The sequence below is a fragment of the Brienomyrus brachyistius genome, unplaced genomic scaffold (genome assembly GCF_023856365.1).
Source record: "Brienomyrus brachyistius isolate T26 unplaced genomic scaffold, BBRACH_0.4 scaffold53, whole genome shotgun sequence".
NCBI lineage: Eukaryota > Metazoa > Chordata > Actinopteri > Osteoglossiformes > Mormyridae > Brienomyrus > Brienomyrus brachyistius.
Genome location: NW_026042328.1, coordinates 1,455,350 through 1,477,488, shown reverse-complemented (window position 1 = coordinate 1,477,488; position 22,139 = coordinate 1,455,350). Strand labels below are relative to the sequence as shown.

The 22,139-nt window shown below is 51.0% G+C and overlaps 1 protein-coding gene across 4 annotated transcripts in view; it reads right to left on the bottom strand.

Moving 5' to 3' along the window:
• The window catches only part of col15a1b (collagen, type XV, alpha 1b), a 93,074-nt gene that overhangs the window by 5,403 nt on the left and 65,532 nt on the right, over positions 1-22,139 (bottom strand). For 2 of the 4 annotated variants that reach the window (XM_049000840.1, XM_049000837.1), the window contains 29 exons: positions 20,154-20,180; positions 19,777-19,839; positions 19,475-19,546; positions 19,218-19,274; positions 18,685-18,798; positions 14,270-14,323; positions 14,018-14,053; positions 13,778-13,921; positions 13,638-13,691; positions 13,061-13,096; positions 12,930-12,971; positions 12,045-12,107; positions 11,684-11,719; positions 11,517-11,600; positions 11,285-11,347; positions 10,762-10,803; positions 9,413-9,475; positions 8,625-8,714; positions 8,515-8,550; positions 8,157-8,210; positions 7,888-7,944; positions 6,583-6,642; positions 6,452-6,493; positions 5,826-5,853; positions 4,175-4,267; positions 2,445-2,470; positions 1,716-1,814; positions 729-873; positions 49-113 (listed from right to left, as the gene is read on the bottom strand). In XM_049000840.1, coding sequence (XP_048856797.1) covers positions 49-113; positions 729-873; positions 1,716-1,814; positions 2,445-2,470; positions 4,175-4,267; positions 5,826-5,853; positions 6,452-6,493; positions 6,583-6,642; positions 7,888-7,944; positions 8,157-8,210; positions 8,515-8,550; positions 8,625-8,714; positions 9,413-9,475; positions 10,762-10,803; positions 11,285-11,347; positions 11,517-11,600; positions 11,684-11,719; positions 12,045-12,107; positions 12,930-12,971; positions 13,061-13,096; positions 13,638-13,691; positions 13,778-13,921; positions 14,018-14,053; positions 14,270-14,323; positions 18,685-18,798; positions 19,218-19,274; positions 19,475-19,546; positions 19,777-19,839; positions 20,154-20,180 — 1,845 coding nt within the window. The remainder of the gene's footprint in view (positions 1-48; positions 114-728; positions 874-1,715; positions 1,815-2,444; positions 2,471-4,174; positions 4,268-5,825; positions 5,854-6,451; positions 6,494-6,582; positions 6,643-7,887; positions 7,945-8,156; positions 8,211-8,514; positions 8,551-8,624; positions 8,715-9,412; positions 9,476-10,761; positions 10,804-11,284; positions 11,348-11,516; positions 11,601-11,683; positions 11,720-12,044; positions 12,108-12,929; positions 12,972-13,060; positions 13,097-13,637; positions 13,692-13,777; positions 13,922-14,017; positions 14,054-14,269; positions 14,324-18,684; positions 18,799-19,217; positions 19,275-19,474; positions 19,547-19,776; positions 19,840-20,153; positions 20,181-22,139) is intronic. The other 2 variants (XM_049000838.1, XM_049000839.1) reach the window with 2 other exon arrangements.

Below are 22,139 nucleotides of genomic sequence, written 5' to 3'. Positions count from 1 at the left end.
CACAACCCACTGCTGATGTTCGAGAAGCAGCTCCTGGTGTCTCCTTACCGGGTTTCCGTGTCCGGGCGACCCTGGAAGTCCAGGAGGGCCTGGAGGCCCCGGAATAGAAACAGCTGGAATGAAGCGACGAAGAACCACTCTGAGACAAAGGTTCAAACTGACAGACATGGTCCTCTGCTAGATGAAGTACTGACCGGAACTAAGAGATGATCCCATCATTAATTTACAGCTTAAATCATAAAACAATAAAAAGGACAGAAAAAAAAATCCAACTCCACACCCAATATTCAACCAGAGCCGTCCTGAATACCAAACAGTGCGTGGGGGTGCTTTGTCTCCACATCAGCAATGAATTTGCTAACCTTAATAATGGAAATACATACACTTTTCATTTAATCTGTTTGTTTTTCCTTTAAATTAAATATCAAAAGTAAGTAATATATCTTTTTGAAAAGTCATAAACCTTCGATAAGCCCCAGGCAGCAGATGTTTTCTTTCTAAACAGTGATACTCTTGAATTTGTGCTAAATGCATCAAGAAAGCAGCAGTCCTGTCTTTACTTTCCACCATAAATCACACCACTTTTCCCAGCTCTAAGTACATTCACTTTAGCAGAGTGAGAAATCTGAGAAGTTTGGCAGAAAGTTGGCATCGACACGAATGAATGTGTGGAGGAATGTCAACACTTCAGTGGCTGTATTAATACACATATTAATGTCATTTACTACCTGAGCCATACAGGGAAAGAGGCCCGGGGGGCCCCGGAGGACCAGGGGGGCCACGCGGTCCTGGATGTCCATACCCTGGGCTTCCCGCTGGCCCTGAGATGCCAGGATGTCCTGGGGGACCAATGACAGATTCTCCTTTGGGGCCCTAAAGTGATAAAAGCAGGGGTACAGAATAAATCCACACATTCAACCACTATCAAAATGATATCAGTATGAGAGGTACCAGCCGAGCTGCTGGAATAGCATTGGTATGCATATACAGTATACACACGTAACCCTATAAGACAAACACGGATATGTACAGATAACCCTATAAGACAAACACGGATATGCACATCTAGCCGTATAAGACAAACACGGATATGCACATATAACCCTATAAGACAAACACAGATATCCACATGTAACTGTATAAGACAAGCACGGATATGCACATGTAACCGTATAAGACAAACACGGATATGCACATATAACCCTCTAAGACAAACACGAATATGCACATATAACCCTATAAGACAAACACAGATATGCACATGTAACCGTATAAGACAAACACGGATATGCACATATAACCCTATAAGACAAACACGGATATGCACATATAACCCTATAAGACAAACACGGATATGCACATGTAACCGTATAAGACAAACACAGATATGCACATATAACCCTATAAGATAAACACGGATATGCACATATAACCTTATAAGACAAACACAGATATGGACATGTAACCGTATAAGACAAACACGGATATGCACATGTAACCGTATAAGACAAACACGGATATGCATATGTACACATGTACCCCTCTCCCTTCAGTGACGTGTGACTGACTGGTTAAGAGCAGTACAGCTGCCCTTGTGCAGTTCCTTTTTGCATCTTGTGTAATCACATGGTAGGTTTTATTGCTGCTCGTGTATAGGAAAGAGTGTCATCTCAGAAAGCGATTACGCTGCCTCGTCTCGTGGAGCCGTGACTCACCACCAGGCCCGACCTGCCGGGCAGCCCGGGGGGGCCCAGGGCCCCCGCGTCTCCCTTCTGCCCCTTCTCCCCTTTGTAGCCTCTGTCTCCCTTGTTCCCCTGAAAGAGAACCAGCCCAGTAAAGGCTCATCCACTGACTATGGGATTAATGGGACAGAAACACAGTGACAGTGACACAATAACGGTGCCCAAATATCACTGTGACGATCCACCTTCTAGGCACTGATTCAGGTCTGGGCGCAGTGAGCTGGGATGTCAGGAGACACCTTGTGGGTGACGCGCTTTGCTGGCACACACACACAATCACACACTAAGGACAATGAAGGGACACAATTTTGTATAATGCAGGACTGCAGGAGCAAACTTCTGAGATTCAGAAGGAGGGTTCGAACCCTTGACCTTCTGGCACCATCCCCAGAGCCATCATGTGGCCATTTGAAAGTTTACGTAAAACTTTATGCTAAAATATTACACTCAGCAGCGCCTTGTACATATACCTTGATACAGGATGTTCTGAGAGTGACCCGCAGTGACCCGCAAGATGTTCTTAGAATTACCCGCAGTGACCCGCAAGTCTAATTTAATTTTAGTTTGAGAAATTTATCTTTTATCTAGTACACAATCTAATAGAGTTACCCCATCCTATCACCTACATTTCATTCTCTACAGAACCATGTAACCTTCACTGAACACCACCTCCTAGCAGCAAAGGCACGAGAGCAGACTCACCACGAAGTTGTCAGGAAGTATGGGACCTGTGTGGGGGAAAAAAGAACGGTTTTGTGTGGTTCTGCAAATGGAAGGCTGCCATGCCAGTCGAAGAAAGGAAACTGTACAATGGCCCTTTGATAACAAACACAGATAGAAGAACCTCGAGAAAACTGGTAATTGTTATTCATTTTCCAGAAAGGCAACAAATTTAATGCATGTTACCATGAAACTGTACTGTGAACATATATAAGAAAAAGTATAGTTTTGTTGAACATTGTGTAGTTCAAGAAATGTACGCTTATAAAACAATAAATATATTGTTTGTGAGGTACTCCAGATTCACAGCGTGAGTAGCACCATGCATTGTCCACGTGCAGTGATTGCAGAAGCATAATCTGGTACTCTCCCACGCTCTGAAGGTATAACCATGTTCAATGTGCAGTGACTGCAGAAGCATAAGCTGGTACTCTCCCACGCTCTGAGGGTATAACCATGCTCAATGTGCAGTGACTGCAGAAGCCTAAGCTGGTACTCTACCACACTCTGAGGGTATAACCATGTTCAATGTGCAGTGACTGCAGAAGCCTAAGCTGGTACTCTCCCACGCTCTGAAGGTATAACCATGTTCAATGTGCAGTGACTGCAGAAGCCTAAGCTGGTACTCTCCCATGCTCTGAAGGTATAACCATGTTCAATGTGCAGTGACTGCAGAAGCATAAGCTGGTACTCTCCCACGCTCTGAAGGTATAACCATGTTCAATGTGCAGTGACTGCAGAAGTATAAGCTGGTACTCTACCACACTCTGAGGGTATAACCATGCTCAATGTGCAGTGACTGCAGAAGCATAAGCTAGTACTCTCCCACGCTCTGAAGGTATAACCATGTTCAATGTGCAGTGACTGCCGAAGCATAAGCTGGTACTCTCCCACGCTCTGAGGGTATAACCATGCTCAATGTGTAGTGACTGCAGAAGCCTAAGCTGGTACTCTCGCACGCTCTGAGGGTATAACCATGTTCAATGTGCAGTGACTGCAGAAGCCTAAGCTGGTACTCTCCCACACTCTGAGGGTATAACCATGTTCAATGTGCAGTGACTGCAGAAGTATAAGCTGGTACTCTACCACACTCTGAGGGTATAACCATGTTCAATGTGCAGTGACTGCAGAAGCCTAAGCTGGTACTCTCGCACGCTCTGAGGGTATAACCATGTTCAATGTGCAGTGACTGCAGAAGCCTAAGCTGGTACTCTCCCACGCTTTGAAGGTATAACCATGTTCAATGTGCAATGACTGCAGAAGTATAAGCTGGTACTCTACCACACTCTGAGGGTATAACCATGTTCAATGTGCAATGACTGCAGAAGCCTAAGCTGGAAATCTCCCACGCTCTGAGGGTATAACCATACTCAATCTGCAGTGGCTGCAGAAGCCTAAGCTGGTACTCTCCCACGCTCTGAGGGTATAACCATACTCAATGTGCAGTGACTGCAGAAGCCTAAGCTGGTACTCTCCCACGCTCTGAAGGTATAACCATGTTCAATGTACAGTGACTGCAGAAGTATAAGCTGGTACTCTACCACACTCTGAGGGTATAACCATGTTCAATGTGCAGTGACTGCAGAAGTATAAGCTGGTACTCTACCACACTCTGAGGGTATAACCATGTTCAATGTGCAGTGACTGCAGAAGTATAAGCTGGTACTCTCCTACACTCTAAAGGTATAACCATGCTCAGCACTGTACAGCACCTGGCGGTCCTGGCTCCCCCGCAGGTCCTGGCTCCCCCTTTTCTCCTTTGGCCCCCATGGCTTCCCTCCTCCTGTCCCGTCCCACAGATGAGCCTGAAAGAAGGTGCAGAGTAGAGACAGGCAGTTCAGAGGGCATGACACAGCCAAGAGCCCAGAACTGTCTCTGTGCCACATGACAGGGAAAGAAAGCAATAAATGCAAAAATTAATGCACGAGCAGCATCCGCAGATCCTCAGCATGGCCACAGGGGGTCACCGCTACGGAGCGCTAAGGCTTAATGCACGAGCAGGACCCGCAGATTCTCAGTATGGCCACAGGGGGTCACCGCTGCAGAGTACTAAGGCTTAATGCACGAGCAGCCATTGCAGATCCTCAGCACGGCCACAGGGGGTCACCGCTGCGGAGCACTAAGGCTTAATGCACGAGCAGCCATTGCAGATCCTCAGCACGGGCACAGAGGGTCACCGCTGCGGAGCGCTAAGGCTTAATGCACGAGCGGGACCCGCAGATCCTCAGCACGGCCACAGGGGGTCACCGCTGCGGAGCCCTAAGGCTTAATGCACGAGCGGCACCCGCAGATCCTCAGCACGGCCACAGGGGGTCACCGCTGCGGAGCGCTAAGGCTTAATGCACGAGCGGGACCCGCAGATCCTCAGAACGGCCACAGGGGGTCACCGCTGCGGAGCCCTAAGGCTTAATGCACGAGCGGCACCCGCAGATCCTCAGCACGGCCACAGAGGGTCACCGCTACGGAGCGCTAAGGCTTAATGCACGAGCGGCACCCGCAGATCCTCAGCACGGCCACAGGGGGTCACCGCTGCGGAGCGCTAAGGCTTAATGCACGAGCGGGACCCGCAGATCCTCAGCACGGCCACAGGGGGTCACCGCTGCGGAGCCCTAAGGCTTAATGCACGAGCGGCACCCGCAGATCCTCAGCACGGCCACAGAGGGTTACCGCTACGGAGCGCTAAGGCTTAATGCACGAGCGGCACCCGCAGATCCTCAGCACGGCCACAGAGGGTCACCGCTACGGAGCGCTAAGGCTTAATGCACGAGCGGCACCCGCAGATCCTCAGCACGGCCACAGGGGGTCACCGCTGCGGAGCCCTAAGGCTTAGTGCACGAGCAGGACCCGCAGATCCTCAGCACGGCCACAGGGGGTCACCGCTGTGGAGCCCTAAGGCTTAATGCATGAGCAGCACCCGCAGATCCTCAGTACGGGCACAGAGGGTCACCGCTACGGAGCACTAAGGCTTAATGCACGAGCAGCCATTGCAGATCCTCAGCACGGGCACAGAGGGTTACCGCTACGGAGCACTAAGGCTTAATGCATGAGCAGCACCCGCAGATCCTCAGCATGGCCACAGGGGGTCACCGCTATGTAGCGCTAAGGCTTAGTGCATGAGCGGCACCCGCAGATCCTCAGCATGGCCACAGGGGGTCACCGCTACGGAGCGCTAAGGCTTAATGCACGAGTAGCACCCGCAGATCCTCAGCAACTAAAAAGAAAACAGCAGCTGTATTTTAACCCTTGTTCCCATGTTCTGCGCACTAATAACTTTTAACAGCGCTAACAAAATAATTGGCTAAGCAATATCAGAAACTTAGAAAGTTATAAAATGCTAAAATGAGCTGCAGGGCATGAGCTCACCTTGTGGGGCGTCCCGATCACCGCTCACCTGCACAAAGCACATAAGGACAAATCTGGCAAGACAATTCTGACAAATTATTCTGCTGAACAGAGGACGGCCAAAATGATGCAGTCTGTAAGAGACTGACATTATTAACAAGCCAGATACAAAGCCAAGCAACATATTTATAAATTTACAAAAATTAGTTGTTTGAGAAGCGGCTTTGGGAAGATGACAGAATAATGAAGAATAATGGCAGTCAGTACCAAAGACACCGAAAAAATACAGAATGAAGAGTTGGAGTCTTAGATGGGAATGTTAACTGAAGGTGGCTTTCCAAAAATGCAACATGAAACTGAAATTTAAAGGCAGACACCATTGCATTAACCGTTTGTAAGACAATTCCAATACTGTGCTGTTTCTGGAAGGTCACCTTGCTTTCTCATTGTTAGTTTTCAAAGCACCTTAAAATCACCCCAGACACCCCAAAGCCTAAACTTTATGCCATGCAGCATGCTTAAGGGGGGACTTTTGATCAAGCCTGCATCGGTTAAGGGCTGCGGGATCCCCAAGCACACACGCCTCTCTCCCCACGTCCGTCTGACACAGGCTTCCTCCAGCCTACGGAGGCTTCTCATTCACTTACTGCTGTTTTGCAGTGAGGTCGCGGAGGAACCGGAAAGACTGTCTTTAAAATTTAGAGGAAAATGCATTGAGTTGATTCAGAATAGAGCAACAGTGTGACAAATAAGAAGCGAGGCCCAAGGACAAACTCACCCCGTTCAGGCCAATGACGCGTCCTGGGATTCCCGGTGGTCCGGGAGGTCCTGGTGGACCCTGGAAGAGACACAGGTGTGAGGTGACGTATCTTTGGACCGGGGGACAGTGAACCACAAGCCAGTGCCCAGTGCTGTAGCTTTTAGGCGCCACCACCACTGAAAGGTGCTAGACAAAATTGGGATTTATTTTTCTGCAAAACCCAAACCAAGCAGCAGAGGGAGACTGTGAGCTTTCAGGGCAGAAGGCGTCCTGCGCCTTACACCATCCTCTGAGAGTAACGGACCAGAGGGTGACTGTGAGCTTTCAGGGCAGAAGGCGTCCTACGCCTTACACCATCCTCTGAGAGAGACGGAGGAGAGGGAGACTGTGAGCTTTCAGGGCAGAAGGCGTCCTACGCCTTACACCATCCTCTGAGAGAGACGGAGCAGAGGGAGACTGTGAGCTTTCAGGGCAGAAGGCGTCCTACGCCTTACACCATCCTCTGAGAGAGACGGAGCAGAGGGAGACTGTGAGCTTTCAGGGCAGAAGGCGTCCTACGCCTTACACCATACTCTGAGAGTGACGGAGCAGAGGGAGACTGTGAGCTTTCAGGGCAGAAGGCGTCCTACGCCTTACACCATACTCTGAGAGTGACGGAGCAGAGGGAGACTGTGAGCTTTCAGGGCAGAAGGCGTCCTACGCCTTACACCATACTCTGAGAGTGACGGAGCAGAGGGAGACTGTGAGTTTTCAGGGCAGAAGGCGTCCTACGCCTTACACCATACTCTGAGAGTAACGGAGCAGAGGGAGACTGTGAGCTTTGAGGGCGAAGGCGTCCTACGCCTTACACCATCCTCTGAGAGTGACGGAGCAGAGGGAGACTGTGAGCTTTCAGGGCAGAAGGCGTCCTACGCCTTACACCATACTCTGAGAGTGACGGAGCAGAGGGAGACTGTGAGCTTTCAGGGCAGAAGGCGTCCTACGCCTTACACCATACTCTGAGAGTGACGGAGCAGAGGGAGACTGTGAGTTTTCAGGGCAGAAGTCGTCCTACGCCTTACACCATCCTCTGAGAGAGACGGAGGCAGCACCATCGGCCAGACTTCCTAGGATGACTGTTTTTAACATTTAATGCTTATGCAATAGTGGCGTAAAAATCAGGTGCACCAACACATTGGTGAGAAGAGTATCATCCTGTCCCTGAGAGATACACACATCGAACAGCAAACACACATGTGCAGCTGCGTGGGAAAGTCTCTCAAGCTGCTGTTCATGTTTCATCCATGTGTGGTTCACCCCCCCCCCCCCCCCGGCGAATCTCACCGGCAGACCCGCAGAGTCTCCTTTCTCGCCCTTCCTGCCTGCAGCTCCATGTCGACCCTGGGGGGTGACAAACGACACTAATGTCTGCGGACTGTGGTAGCAGGAGCAGCACTTGGGGGTGACGCCCCCCCGGCTGGGGACACATCGTAACGCAGGCCTTTCAGCTGGCGCACCAATCGGCATGCAGGGATGTCACATGACCATGTTCAAGCTCAGTTAAAAGAAAGACCATGACAGAGGCACATTTCTTGGAAAGGTGAAGTACTTACTGGACGCCCAGGAAAGCCGTATTCTCCCTTTGGTCCTTGAGGTCCTACTGGCCCCTGCGACACAGCAAGAAGGGCACCATTCGATTGTAAGAAAGCTGACTTTCATCTGTGATGTGCAGAATTTCCCGATACTCGGCTATTGGCCTAACAGTCAGCATAACTGCAATGATCTTTCAGAATCGAAATCAACTACAGCAGCTCCAGAAAGACAATCGGCCCAAAGATCAGAGATCAGAACATAAACAAAAGAGCAGCTCCTCACGTGTGAGCTGGCGTGAAAACCTCAGCTATCAGAGTGCAACGCAGACAGATCAGAATCAGGTGTCATGCACTGGAGACATGGAATTGACACACTTACCACAAATCCAGGAGCTCCAGGCGTGCCGTGGTCACCCTGCACAACACACCAGAACAGGCATTAGCAAGCAGCAAGTGCACCTGCTGACAGACTGGAGAAACGACACTGACCTTAACCCCTTTGGGGCCTTGGGGACCCCGCAGCCCAGACACCAGGGACCCGTCTGCGGCGACGACGGTGCCCGGCTCTCCCTTCTCGCCCTAGACATGCAGGCGGGGGTAATGATCTCCACATGTGTATAAGGTCCTGGAAACCCTGCACAGCAGACTATCGCTTTCCGGGACGGTGTTTACATTCCCTGGTCTTCCTCTCATTTGACACATTCCATGTATCTAAGCTGCATTTGCTGTACGATTTATACAGACAAAACTTGATCAGACACAGGAACTGTCATCCCCGGCTCGTCCGATCCTTGTGTGTGCCACGCCCAGCTCGTACGATCCTCGTGTGTGCCACGCCCCCTGATTATCCACGTGTACTTCCCCGATCGTACCCAGCTGTGTCCAATTATTTTCGCCCAGTCCTGTCTATTTCAGTCCATGTCTTGCCTTCGTTCCTGGTCCGTCATTGATGTTAGTTAGCATCATTGATGTTAGTCGATGTTCGAGCCCTTGTTCCGTCTGTGCAACCCTGCTCTAAAATAAATCCCCGTTTTCCCCGATTCTGCCTGCCTGCCTGCTTCCTGCCTGCTTCCTGCCTGTGCAATCACACGTTTACCCAGCGATCGCAAACCCGCACCTGACAACATCATGCCCTGTAGCATCGATTCAAGGTGTCCGTTCAATATGCTCTGAATGTTCTGCTGTGTCTACTGCCACCTTCAATACAGCCGTCGGCCTGCTCAGCAAATACACCTGGCAGGTCCTGGCACTGCGCAGGAAGTCCATTTGATTCTCACCTTCAGTCCCGGAGGCCCATGGACACCCGGCACTCCAATGTCCCCCTTCGGGCCCCTTGGCCCCTGCAAGAAGCATAGGGCATGTTTAACTGTAAAATGGTGGCATGGTGGGGATTTAATTGCGGATTATGAATTTCCTCCTGTGACACCATGTGACAGCAACATGATGTCCGAAAAGTGTTTCCAAATAGTAAAGTCTTCAGAAAAATGCTACATATCATATGATTTATAGCGAACATGGTTTAGCTCCTATATTGTCCAATAAATGCAACACATACCTATTTTTTCCTCCAGGATAGCAGGAAAATGGGATTTGAGTAATTATTCAATAAATACATAAAAAAACCATAAAGACATTCTTACACAAAATGGAAGATTTAATGACACTTCGTGCTCTAAAGCAGCGTGGAGCAATTTGTAAGACCAGGAATCCTGAGCACAGCCGTGTCTGTAAAACTCCTCGTTATCTGTGGGCCCGATACTGTGTGCTGTGGTTCAGATAAGCCTGGATCTCTGACTGTGAAACGCCGCACAGGAGAGCAGGAATCCTGAGCACAGCCGTGTCTGTAAGCTCTTCGATATCTGTGGGCCCGATACTGCGTGCTGTGGTTCAGATAAGCCTGGATCTCTGACTGTGAAACGCCGCACAGGAGAGCAGGAATCCTGAGCACAGCCGTGTCTGTAAGCTCTTCGATATCTGTGGGCCCGATACTGCGTGCTGTGGTTCAGATAAGCCTGGATCTCTGACTGTGAAACGCCGCACAGGAGAGCAGGAATCCTGAACACAGCCGTGTCTGTAAGCTCCTCAATATCTGTGGGCCTGATACTGTGTGCTGTGGTTCAGATAAGCCTGGATCTCTGACTGTGAAGCGCCGCACAGGAGGCTGGGTGCCGCTTTCCAGGAGAATCCGTCGCGGCTCTGAGTGTAAAGAGCATAATGACTACAGCAATGACTACAGCACAGACTGTTTCCCTGTATAAACTAATAACATCAAAGTGAAGTTTTGGTATTTGTGCTGTTAAGGCCTCTCGACCCAATTAGTATCAGGTGTGGGATTCCCAAAAACCTGCGTCGTGGAACTTGAGGAACAAAGTCGTGAAGTTTCTTGTTGCACTGAGTTACTCAGCTAAATTAAATATAATGATGCTGCAGCTGGATGTTAATCTGCAGTTACGGACATCCGTACTGCAAGCTGTCTTTCAGAGTGGCTTTTGCTGTGTGATGCTGTGGTTATAGTGACATCTTCCTTTCATATGGTCGTGTTCGGCACAGGAGGAGGTGAATTCTCAGCAGAGCACAACAGGCAACGTTCCACAGAAGACAGTCAGCGTAGCCGAGAGGAGCTTACGGGAAATCCGGGGCGTCCAGGCGTGCCTTCGGGACCCTGAGACTCGTGGGAGACACAAAGGCACAGAGAGTCGGTACAAGGGCGAAGACAACAGCTCTACACAAAGCCAGAGGAACAGGCTCTGAAACTTACAGAAAGGGACCCATTTCATTTATAAGTGAAAGGAATTGTGCAGATACAAAGAAAAAGTCCCTACACAACAATAAAAAGCTCAGGGTGAAGATAGTTAAAGGTTTAATAAAGACTATAGGCTTCTGCCCATTTTAGAAAAAAACAAGGATAATCTGCACGAGTGCTTGGTCTGTCTGGCAGTATGCGCCCACTGCAGATCGAGGGCAGATAGGCCACTCTCTGCAGCCAGCGAGGGCGCAGAGCCGACCGCGGGCTGCCAGGCCATCCGCTCACGGCCGCCTGGCGAGGGCACAGAGCCGGCCGCAGGTTGCCAGGCCATCCGCTCATGCTTTAATCACCTACAGACACGAGTCGCGATTGCCATGCTGGATCGACGGTCTTGGCTACTCACCGGAGGGCCCGGGGGGGGCGGGATCCAGCTGAGGTTAAATACTCCCTCTGCGTCAGTAAGGAGCTAATTGGGGGGGCATAAAAGGAGTTATGTCCTGGGGGCCTCCGTATATCTCCAAACATAGGAAACTGTCATTCAGTGGCAGCTAATTCACTATCACTGTGACATCACCCAGTCTGGAAACACCTATCAATACACAGGTAGACACTGGCAAATGGCACCCGTCACTTACATCCTGCAGGTTAACGGCTGGTCCAGGGGGTCCCGGGGGCCCCGGTGGGCCCACGATGCTTCTCCCATTCTGGCCCAGCTCTCCCTGAAACACAGAAGATCACTGAGCTCGTCTGTGCTGTGACTCCATGCATGATGATGGCAGGTCAGAGAAGCTCTAGTACATACCTTTGGTCCTGGATCGCCCTTCTTCCCAGCTGGTCCCTGCCAAAGACACAGACATGACGGACGGTACCGTTCGGGGGATGCTCTACATACTTCTTAGTGTTTGCCTGATGCCCACCAGTGATGAAACAGAACCATCAGTATCGTCGCTATTTATTGGCTAAAACTGTCAAGTATTAATACGGATAAAGATAATAATGACATGGCAGCCTGCTGTACAGTGCAGCTGGACAAAAAACCGGATAAAGGTGTTATTCCTGGAAGCCTGTATATGGCAAAGCATTAGATGTTGGGGCAGCATTGAATCATGAATCCTGCTGGCAGTTCCTACAATGGACAAAGTGTGGATGTGGAATGTACTGACCATGGGTCCGGGCAGGCCTGCTGGGCCGGGGGGGCCATCGGGGCCTGGGGGGCCACGGTCACCCTGCAGGCAATGAGAGGGGGGGGGGGAGAGATGAAATTTCCCCAAACAAACAAGCAGAACATGGAAGGGTGGATGTATGGACTGGTACAACTGTTTGGTTGATGCTTCTGCTTAGTATAAAATCTCATGTTTCCTCCATAATATCCATTTTCTGTAGCTTGTCCTATTCAGGGTTGCAGGGGTGCAGAGAACAACCCAGGATGTGGCGCCAACCCATTGCAGGGCACACAAACACATCAGTCACTCACACACCATCCACACCTATGGGGAATTTGGTAACTCCAATGATCTATATGTTAACATCAGCCCTGGGACACAGGGGTAAGGAGACACTGGCACAGGGGTAAGGAGTCACTGGCACAAGAGTGAGGAGTCACTGGCACAGGGGTAAGGAGTCACAGGCACAGTGGTGAGGAGTCACTGGCACAGGGGTAAGGAGTCACAGGCACAAGGGTAAGGAGTCACAGGCACAGTGGTGAGGAGTCACTGGCACAGGGGTAAGGAGTCACAGGCACAAGGGTAAGGAGTCACAGGCACAGTGGTGAGGAGTCACTGGCACAGGGGTAAGGAGTCAGTGGCACAAGAGTGTGGAGTCACTGGCACAGGGGTAAGGAGTCACTGGCACAGGGGTAAGGAGACACTGGCACAGGGGTGAGGAGTCAGTGGCACAAGAGTGAGGAGTCACTGGCACAGGGGTAAGGAGTCACTGGCACAGGGGTGAGGAGACACTGGCACAGGGGTGAGTAGTCACTGACACAGTCCAGCATTCCCCCTGGTGGAGGTGAATCAGAAGCAGGTGTCAGAGGTGGGGGGTGGGGTTACCTTCACTGCAGTGCCGGGAGGCCCGGGAGCTCCGTTCTGACCCTGCGTGGTGAGAGGGACGCTGGCATCAGGACAGCAGCCAATGGCGTGCTTTCAGACACCCCAAATGACTGCTGAACAAAGCCTATTACCTGAAGTCCAGGAGGGCCAGGCAGACCAGGAATTCCCTGCAGAAGACATAGAGGTGTGGTCCAGGTCAGTAGGGGAAATTAGGCACAGCAGTGGAACCAACCAGTCCACCTTCATGCCCATGACAGACTTTAGTTCTATATGATCAGAAAAATATTCCATATATCTATTCATAATTTTCTCAGCCACATGCCCCAATCAGGGTCATGGGGAATCTGGAACCTATGGCCACAAGGCAAGGAGCAACCCAGGATGGGGCACAAACCCATCACAGGGTACATTCACACATCAGTCACTCACACAGGTACACCGACAGGCAATTTGGGAACTCCAATTAGCCTCGGCATGTCTTTGGACTGTCTGGGGGGACCAGAGTCCCTGGAGGAAATCCCACGATAACATGGAGAGAACATGCAAACTCCACACACATGGAACCATGGCAGAGACTCGAACCCTAGTCTCATGGGCATGAGGCAACAATGCTGCCCACTGCACTAACCACTGCACTGCCCCACAAAAACATTATTATTGTGAAAATTGTGACTTTCAATGTCTCGGGACCCAGCTGGCAGAACCTACCAGAGTGCCTCTGTGACTTGCAAACACAGGCGAGGTTCCGGACCCGTCCAGGTCCTGAAAGCATAAGCACAGTGAACCACTGTTTTACGGGGATGATGAAAGTGACACAGAAAATCAAGCGAGGCTGCGAAGACCTCTACCTCTGGGTCGGAGACTGGGACCCAAGCTGTACGTCCTGGGGGCCCCGGGGGCCCGGGGGGGCCTTCACGTCCAGGGAGACCCACTGGCCCCTGAGTTCCCACTGGTCCTGGGGGTCCAGCCACCCCTGGATCGCCTTGTTCACCCTGAGAGAAATGAGGAACAAAAGAGAGTATTTCGTCCAGAAGGAGTGCAACCACGGGTCTCAGACCAAAACATGTTCTGTGAGACTGCTGGAGTACCTTTGGTCCAGCTTCTCCAACAGCACCCTGCTCACCCTGTGAGAGCGACACATGGTGCATTTTCGTGACGAATATCACAACAAACACTGTCTAAGTTCAGTGTGGTACGCTACCTCTAACAGCAGCAACGTCCAGCAGACGGAACACAGTTTGACAGACACCGCCCCAGCTCCTTTTATAACTGCTGGATAGTATACATCACCTGACTCTTAGTGTGGGTCTGACCAACCGAGAGCAAAGAGGCCTCCTCACCTTCTCTCCTTTGACCCCTGGGGGCCCAGGCATCCCTCTGAGACCAGGAGAACCCTGTAAAAGCCCCCATGAGACAGTGTCACCTTAAATAACGACAGCTGATCACAAACGTCATGCGTGCGGTTCTGACACAGGGAAATACTTACATGCAGGACTGTGCTATCTCTGTTCACCTCACATATACACGCAGGACTGTGCTATCTCTGTTCAGCCTCACATATACACGTAGGACTGTGCTATCTCTGTTTGGCCTCACATATACATGCAGGACTGTGCTATCTCTGTTCGGCCTCACATATACACGCGGGACTGTGCTATCTCTGTTTGGCCTCACATATACACGCAGGACTGTGCTATCTCTGTTTGGCCTCACATATACACGCGGGACTGTGTTATCTCTGTTTGGCCTCACATATACACGCAGGACTGTGCTATCTCTGTTTTGCCTTACATTTACACGCAGGACTGTGCTACTGTATCTCTGTTTAGCCTCACATATACACGCAGGACTGTGCTACTGTAGCTCTGTTTAGCCTCATATACACACAGGACTGTGCTATCTCTGTTTAGCCACACATATACACACAGGACTGTGCTATCTCTGTTTGGCCTCACATATACACACAGGACTGTGCTATCTCTGTTTAGCCTCACATACACACAGGACTGTGCTATCTCTGTTTAGCCTCACATACACACGCAGGACTGTGCTATCTCTGTTTAGCCTCACATACACACGTAGGACTGTGCTTTCTCTGTTTAGCCTCACATACACACAGGACTGTGCTATCTCTGTTTAGCCTCACATACACACGCAGGACTGTGCTATCTCTGTTTAGCCTAACAAAGACACGTAGGACTGTGCTTTCACGGTTTAGCCTCACATATACACGCAGGACTGTGCTATCTCTGTTTGGCGTCACATATACACACATGACTGTGCTATCTCTGTTTGGCCTCACATATACACACAGGACTGTGCTATCTCTGTTTGGCCTCACATATACACGCAGGACTGTGCTATCTCTGTTTGGCCTCACATATACACGCGGGACTTTGCTATCTCTGTTTGGCCTCACATATACACGCAGGACTGTGCTATCTCTGTTTACCTCACATACACACACAGGACTGTGCTATCTCTGTTTAGCCTAACAAAGACACGTAGGACTGTGCTTTCACGGTTTAGCCTCACATATACACGTACGACTGTGCTATCTCTGTTTGGCCTCACATATACACGCAGGACTGTGCTATCTCTGTTCAGCCTCACATATACACGTAGGACTGTGCTATCTCTGTTTGGCCTCACATATACATGCAGGACTGTGCTATCTCTGTTTGGCCTCACATATACACGCAGGACTGTGCTATCTCTCTTTGGCCTCACATATACACGCAGGACTGTGCTATCTCTGTTTGGCCTCACATATACACGCAGGACTGTGCTATCTCTGTTTGGTCTCACATATACACGCAGGACTGTGCTATCTCTGTTTGGCCTCACATATACACGCAGGACTGTGCTATCTCTGTTTGGCCTTACATTTACACGCAGGACTGTGCTATCTCTGTTTGGCCTCACATATACACGCAGGACTGTGCTATCTCTGTTTGGCCTCACATATACACGCGGGACTGTGTTATCTCTGTTTGGCCTCACATATACACGCAGGACTGTGCTATCTCTGTTTGGCCTCACATATACACGCAGGACTGTGCTATCTCTGTTTAGCCTTACATTTACACGCAGGACTGTGCTACTGTATCTCTGTTTGGCCTCACATATACACGCAGGACTGTGCTACTGTAGCTCTGTTTAGCCTCACATATACACACAGGACTGTGCTATCTCTGTTTACCTTCACAAATACACACAGGACTGTGCTATCTCTGTTTAGCCTCACATACACATGCAGGACTGTGCTATCTCTGTTTAGCTTCACATACACACGCAGGACTGTGCTATCTCTGTTTGGCCTCACATATACACGCAGGACTGTGCTACTGTAGCTCTGTTTAGCCTCATATACACACAGGACTGTGCTATCTCTGTTTAGCCACACATATACACACAGGACTGTGCTATCTCTGTTTGGCCTCACATATACACACAGGACTGTGCTATCTCTGTTTAGCCTCACATATACACGCAGGACTGTGCTATCTCTGTTTGGCGTCACATATACACACAGGACTGTGCTATCTCTGTTTGGCCTCACATATGCACACAGGACTGTGCTATCTCTGTTTGGCCTCACATATACACGCAGGACTGTGCTATCTCTGTTTGGCCTCACATATACACGCGGGACTGTGCTATCTCTGTTTGGCCTCACATATACACGCGGGACTGTGCTTTCTCTGTTTACCTCACATACACACAGGACTGTGCTATCTCTGTTTAGCCTCACATATACACACAGGACTGTGCTATCTCTGTTTGGCCTCACATATACACGCAGGACTGTGCTATCTCTGTTTGGCATCACATATACACACAGGACTGTGCTATCTCTGTTTGGCCTCACATATGCACACAGGACTGTGCTATCTCTGTTTGGCCTCACATATACACGCAGGACTGTGCTATCTCTGTTTGGCCTCACATATACACGCAGGACTGTGCTATCTCTGTTTGGCCTCACATATACACGCAGGACTGTGCTATCTCTGTTTACCTCACATACACACAGGACTGTGCTATCTCTGTTTAGCCTCACATATACACACAGGACTGTGCTATCTCTGTTTGGCCTCACATATACACGCAGGACTGTGCTATCTCTGTTTGGCCTCACATATACACACAGGACTGTGCTATCTCTGTTTGGCCTCACATATACATGCAGGACTGTGCTATCTCTGTTTACCTCACATATACACACAGGACTGTGCTATCTCTGTTTGGCCTCACATATACACACAGGACTGTGCTATCTCTGTTTGGCCTCACATATACACGCAGGACTGTGCTATCTCTGTTTACCTCACATATACACACAGGACTGTGCTATCTCTGTTTACCTCACATACACACACAGGACTGTGCTATCTCTGTTTAGCCTCACATATACACACAGGGCTGTGCTATCTCTGTTCAGCCTCACATACACACGTAGGACTGTGCTTTCTCTGTTTAGCCTCACATATACACGCAGGACTGTGCTATCTCTGTTTGGCGTCACATATACACACAGGACTGTGCTATCTCTGTTCGGCCTCACATATACACACAGGACTGTGCTATCTCTGTTTGGCCTCACATATACACGCAGGACTGTGCTATCTCTGTTTGGCCTCACATATACACGCAGGACTGTGCTATCTCTGTTTGGCCTCACATATACACGCGGGACTGTGCTATCTCTGTTTGGCCTCACATATACACGCAGGACTGTGCTATCTCTGTTTACCTCACATACACACACAGGACTGTGCTATCTCTGTTTACCTCACATACACACACAGGACTGTGCTATCTCTGTTTAGCCTCACATATACACACAGGGCTGTGCTATCTCTGTTTAGCCTCACATACACACGTAGGACTGTGCTTTCTCTGTTTAGCCCCACATATCCACGCAGGACTGTGCTATCTCTGTTTGGCGTCACATATACACACAGGACTGTGCTATCTCTGTTTGGCCTCACATATACACACAGGACTGTGCTATCTCTGTTTGGCCTCACATATACACACAGGACTGTGCTATCTCTGTTTGGCCTCACATATACACACAGGACTGTGCTATCTCTGTTTGGCCTCACATATACACGCAGGACTGTGCTATCTCTGTTTGGCCTCACATATACACACAGGACTGTGCCATCTCTGTTTGGCCTCACATATACACACAGGACTGTGCTATCTCTGTTTGGCCTCACATATACACACAGGACTGTGCTATCTCTGTTTGGCCTCACATATACACACAGGACTGTGCTATCTCTGTTTGGCCTCACATATACACACAGGACTGTGCTATCTCTGTTTGGCCTCACATATACACACAGGACTGTGCTATCTCTGTTTGGCCTCACATATACATGCAGGACTGTGCTATCTCTGTTTACCTCACATACACACACAGGACTGTGCTATCTCTGTTTGGCCTCACATATACACACAGGACTGTGCTATCTCTGTTTAGCCTCACATATAGACGCAGGACTGTGCTATCTCTGTTTACCTCACATATCTAAGGATTTCCTGGCTGATTATTGGTCATATGGGAATTGATCAGTGTGGCTTCTATCTTTATTTGCTCAGCCGACACTGAGAGCTGTGGACCTTAACGAATGAAGCAGATCAGTACCCAGATGCAGCAGATCAGTAAAGCCACGTCGTATTGCTTAATGGTAGCACCATGCAGGTACACGTGACCTCCCCCCCATCATGCTCATGTACTTACAGGCAGCCCCTGCTGGTCTTTTCCCCCTTCTTTCCTAGTCCCCGGCAGATAAGGGCCATCTGAGGGGCCACTGGGCCCCGGGGGCCCCGGTGGGCCAGGGGGGCCAGGAGGGCCCTGCAAAGATCACGGGACAGCACATCATGACATCAAAGGAGAACAGAAAACAGACAAGAAAAAAAAACACATGCAAAAATTAAATATATATTTATTACTTATCTATTTACTACTCAGGGGTATTATTAATATATATCCTACCAGGGTATATGCCACATTGTGTTCATACTTATGTAAGCTATGATGTGACGACTGTACTGATTTCCAACAGGTTCATGTGGTGAGAAACGAACAATTTTCATGGTCACGCTTGGACTGATTGTGCGATTGTCATGGTTACGCTTGGACTGATGGTGCGATTGTCATGGTTACGCTTGGACTGATGGTGTGATTGTCATGGTTATGCTTGGACCAATGATGTGATTGTCATGGTTATGCTTGGTCTGATGCCGTAAGAGCGGCAGGAAAGGCCCACGTACTCGAATGGGCTCTGAATCGCTGTCAAGGTCACTGTAGCCGGAGCCATCGATGGCACCCTGCGAGACATAGTGTCAGAATCATCAGCCACACACACACATACACACACACACACACAGACACACACACACACACACACAGACACACACACACACAGGCACACAGACACACACAGACACACAGACACAGACACACAGACACACACACACACACACAGACACACACACACAGACACACAGATTCTCAAACACAGACACACCAAGAGCCGGCCTGGTGGTCCCGGTGGTCCAGGTGGTCCTGGTGGTCCGGGGCGGCCAACTCCGTGGTCACCCTACAGGAAGAGGAGATAGGAAAGACAAAGGTTAGAGCTCAGGGCTCAGCATGGGAGGCCCTGCTGTCATCACAGACCCAGATATGCATAACTGCCCTCTGCTGGCCTTCAGCAGCAATAGCACAGTGTATACATTAGAGTCGATATTAACCCTGCAGTCTAACACACTGGCTATTGGGACACACTGACGGTTGGACACAGTGACTTTTGGACACAATTAAGAATCTTACTTTGTCTCCCTTGGCTCCAGTTTCTCCAGGAAAACCAGGAGTTCCCTGAGGACCCCTGCTACCCTGTATGATGAGGGCAAAGAGAGGACCAGCCAATCATGAGAATGTGGGTGGAGCCAGTGGTAGACACACCCACCAAGAGAAGGCACCCGGTACTAGAACCACCTTTTTTTAATCAGTTACATAAATAAACATCTTTAAGAATACGCTGATTGCTGCCATGTCTGTAAGAGTGTGCTGCACATTTTTTCCAAACCCTTCTTGGGCATGAAGGTACATGCATAGAGTCAGCCACATTTTCTGCATTAAATATTATTAGAGGTGTAATCTATTAAAATACAAAAGTAAATGTGCTTGCATGCGTAGAGGGTACTTACGGGGTCGCCGTCTCTGCCCCGATCTCCCTGTAAAGTAAGGCGAATAATGTCAGTGTGCAGCTTCTTCAAGGCAGAAGAACAACAGAAGCATTTGTGTTGTCCTGTCACAGTGTTTGTTGTTTTCCTGCATTGTTGTCCCCTCTGTAATATGGACTGATCCATGCCCCTGGGTTAAGGGTAAAGAAGCCCCGTTATTCTTTCTTTCCGATACATGGCACGCAGGTGAAAGGTACTTGTGGTCTGCTCGCTAATTTTCTTTGCTTTTTGTTTTATATGTATACAAATATGTAATTTTTGTTATTATTGTAATTGTCATGCCCGGGTCGTCCGCTCCTCGTGTGTGCCACGCCCCCTGATTACCCACGTGTGTTTCCCGGATTGTACCCAGCTGTGTCCGTTTGCTTTCAATCAGTCTTGTGTATTTAAGTCCTGGTCTTACCTGTTTGCCTTGTCTGTCATTGATGTAAGTCGGCGTTTCATGTTTCCTGCTCCCAGTCCGTTTAATAAACCCCAGTTTACCCCGACTTCCGCCTGCTTTCTGCCCGTTCGCCTCGCACGATCGCCGCTCTGCCCGCGATCGCGAGCGTTCCCGTGACAGAATGACAGACCACAAAAAGAAGCGGAGGAGAAGGAAGAAGCTCCCTGAAGAGCCGATCTGTCTGGGCGCCTGCTCGCTCTCCAGCCCCTGGCTCCCTCAGGAGGAGGAGCTCGTCCTGGGTCCCGACCTGGGACCATACGGTCTGGGACCCTGCTCCCTGGCGAGGCTCTGGGCTCCGAGCGACGACGAAGAGGACACGCCCTTCGTCTTCCCGGACCTAGAGCCCCTCCCCGCGGAACAGCTGCCACCCCCCGAGAGGTATGATAACCAGCCCGAGCGGCTGACAACGTGGGGAGGAAGTAGGGCAGTGAGGGACGCCATCCCGCGGGTTCCTCGCCCTCTTAAAGGGGCCACGTCCATTTCACCCGCGGTCCTAGCTGACCGATACTTCACCCTCCAGGGGCTTTATTGAAGGGTGATGGGAGAACCGGCCCCACAGGCCCCCCTGGAGGGGGAAAGACTCGCCGCACAGCTGGGGCAGGACTTCGCCTCCTTCACTCCAGACTCCCCTTTCTCAGATCTGGAGAGAATGGCTGAGGACCTCCGGAGGCTAATCCAACTCCGGAGAACGCCTGCAGCACCCGGGCAGGTGCCCCCACTGCAGCTGCCTTCGCAGCCGCCTGCGCAGCTCCCCCTGCCTGCAGCTCCAGGGCAGGCGCCCCCACTGCAGCAGCCTGCAGCTCCAGGGCAGGCGCCCCCACTGCAGCAGCCTGCAGCTCCAGGGCAGGCGCCCCCACTGCAGCAGCCTGCAGCTCCAGGGCAGGCGCCCCCACTGCAGCAGCCTGCAGCTCCAGGGCAGGCGCCCCCACTGCAGCAGCCTGCAGCTCCCGGGCAGGCGCCCCCACGGCAGCAGCCTGCAGCTCCCGGGCAGGCGCCCCCACGGCAGCAGCCTGCAGCTCCCGGGCAGGCGCCCCCACGGCAGCAGCCTGCAGCTCCCGGGCAGGCGCCCCCACTGCAGCAGCCTGCAGCTCCCGGGCAGGCGCCCCCACTGCAGCAGCCTGCAGCTCCCGGGCAGGCGCCCCCACTGCAGCAGCCTGCAGCTCCCGGGCAGGCGCCCCCACTGCAGCAGCCTGCAGCTCCCGGGCAGGCGCCCCCACTGCAGCAGCCTGCAGCTCCCGGGCAGGCGCCCCCACTGCAGCAGCCTGCAGTTCCTGACCGCGCTCCAGTTCCTCCAGAGGCGCCCCCTCCGCCTGCAGCAGCTCCAGAGGCGCCCCCTCCGCCTGCAGCAGCTCCAGAGGCGCCCCCTCCGCCTGCAGCAGCTCCTGTCCCTGGCCCCACTCCTGTCCCTGGCCCCGCTCCTGCGACCCCTTGTCCCTCGCCCCGGCAGCGTCGACCCCGACCTAGGGTCGACCTGTCTGTGTCCCGCAGGGGAAGGGGACACAGACGCA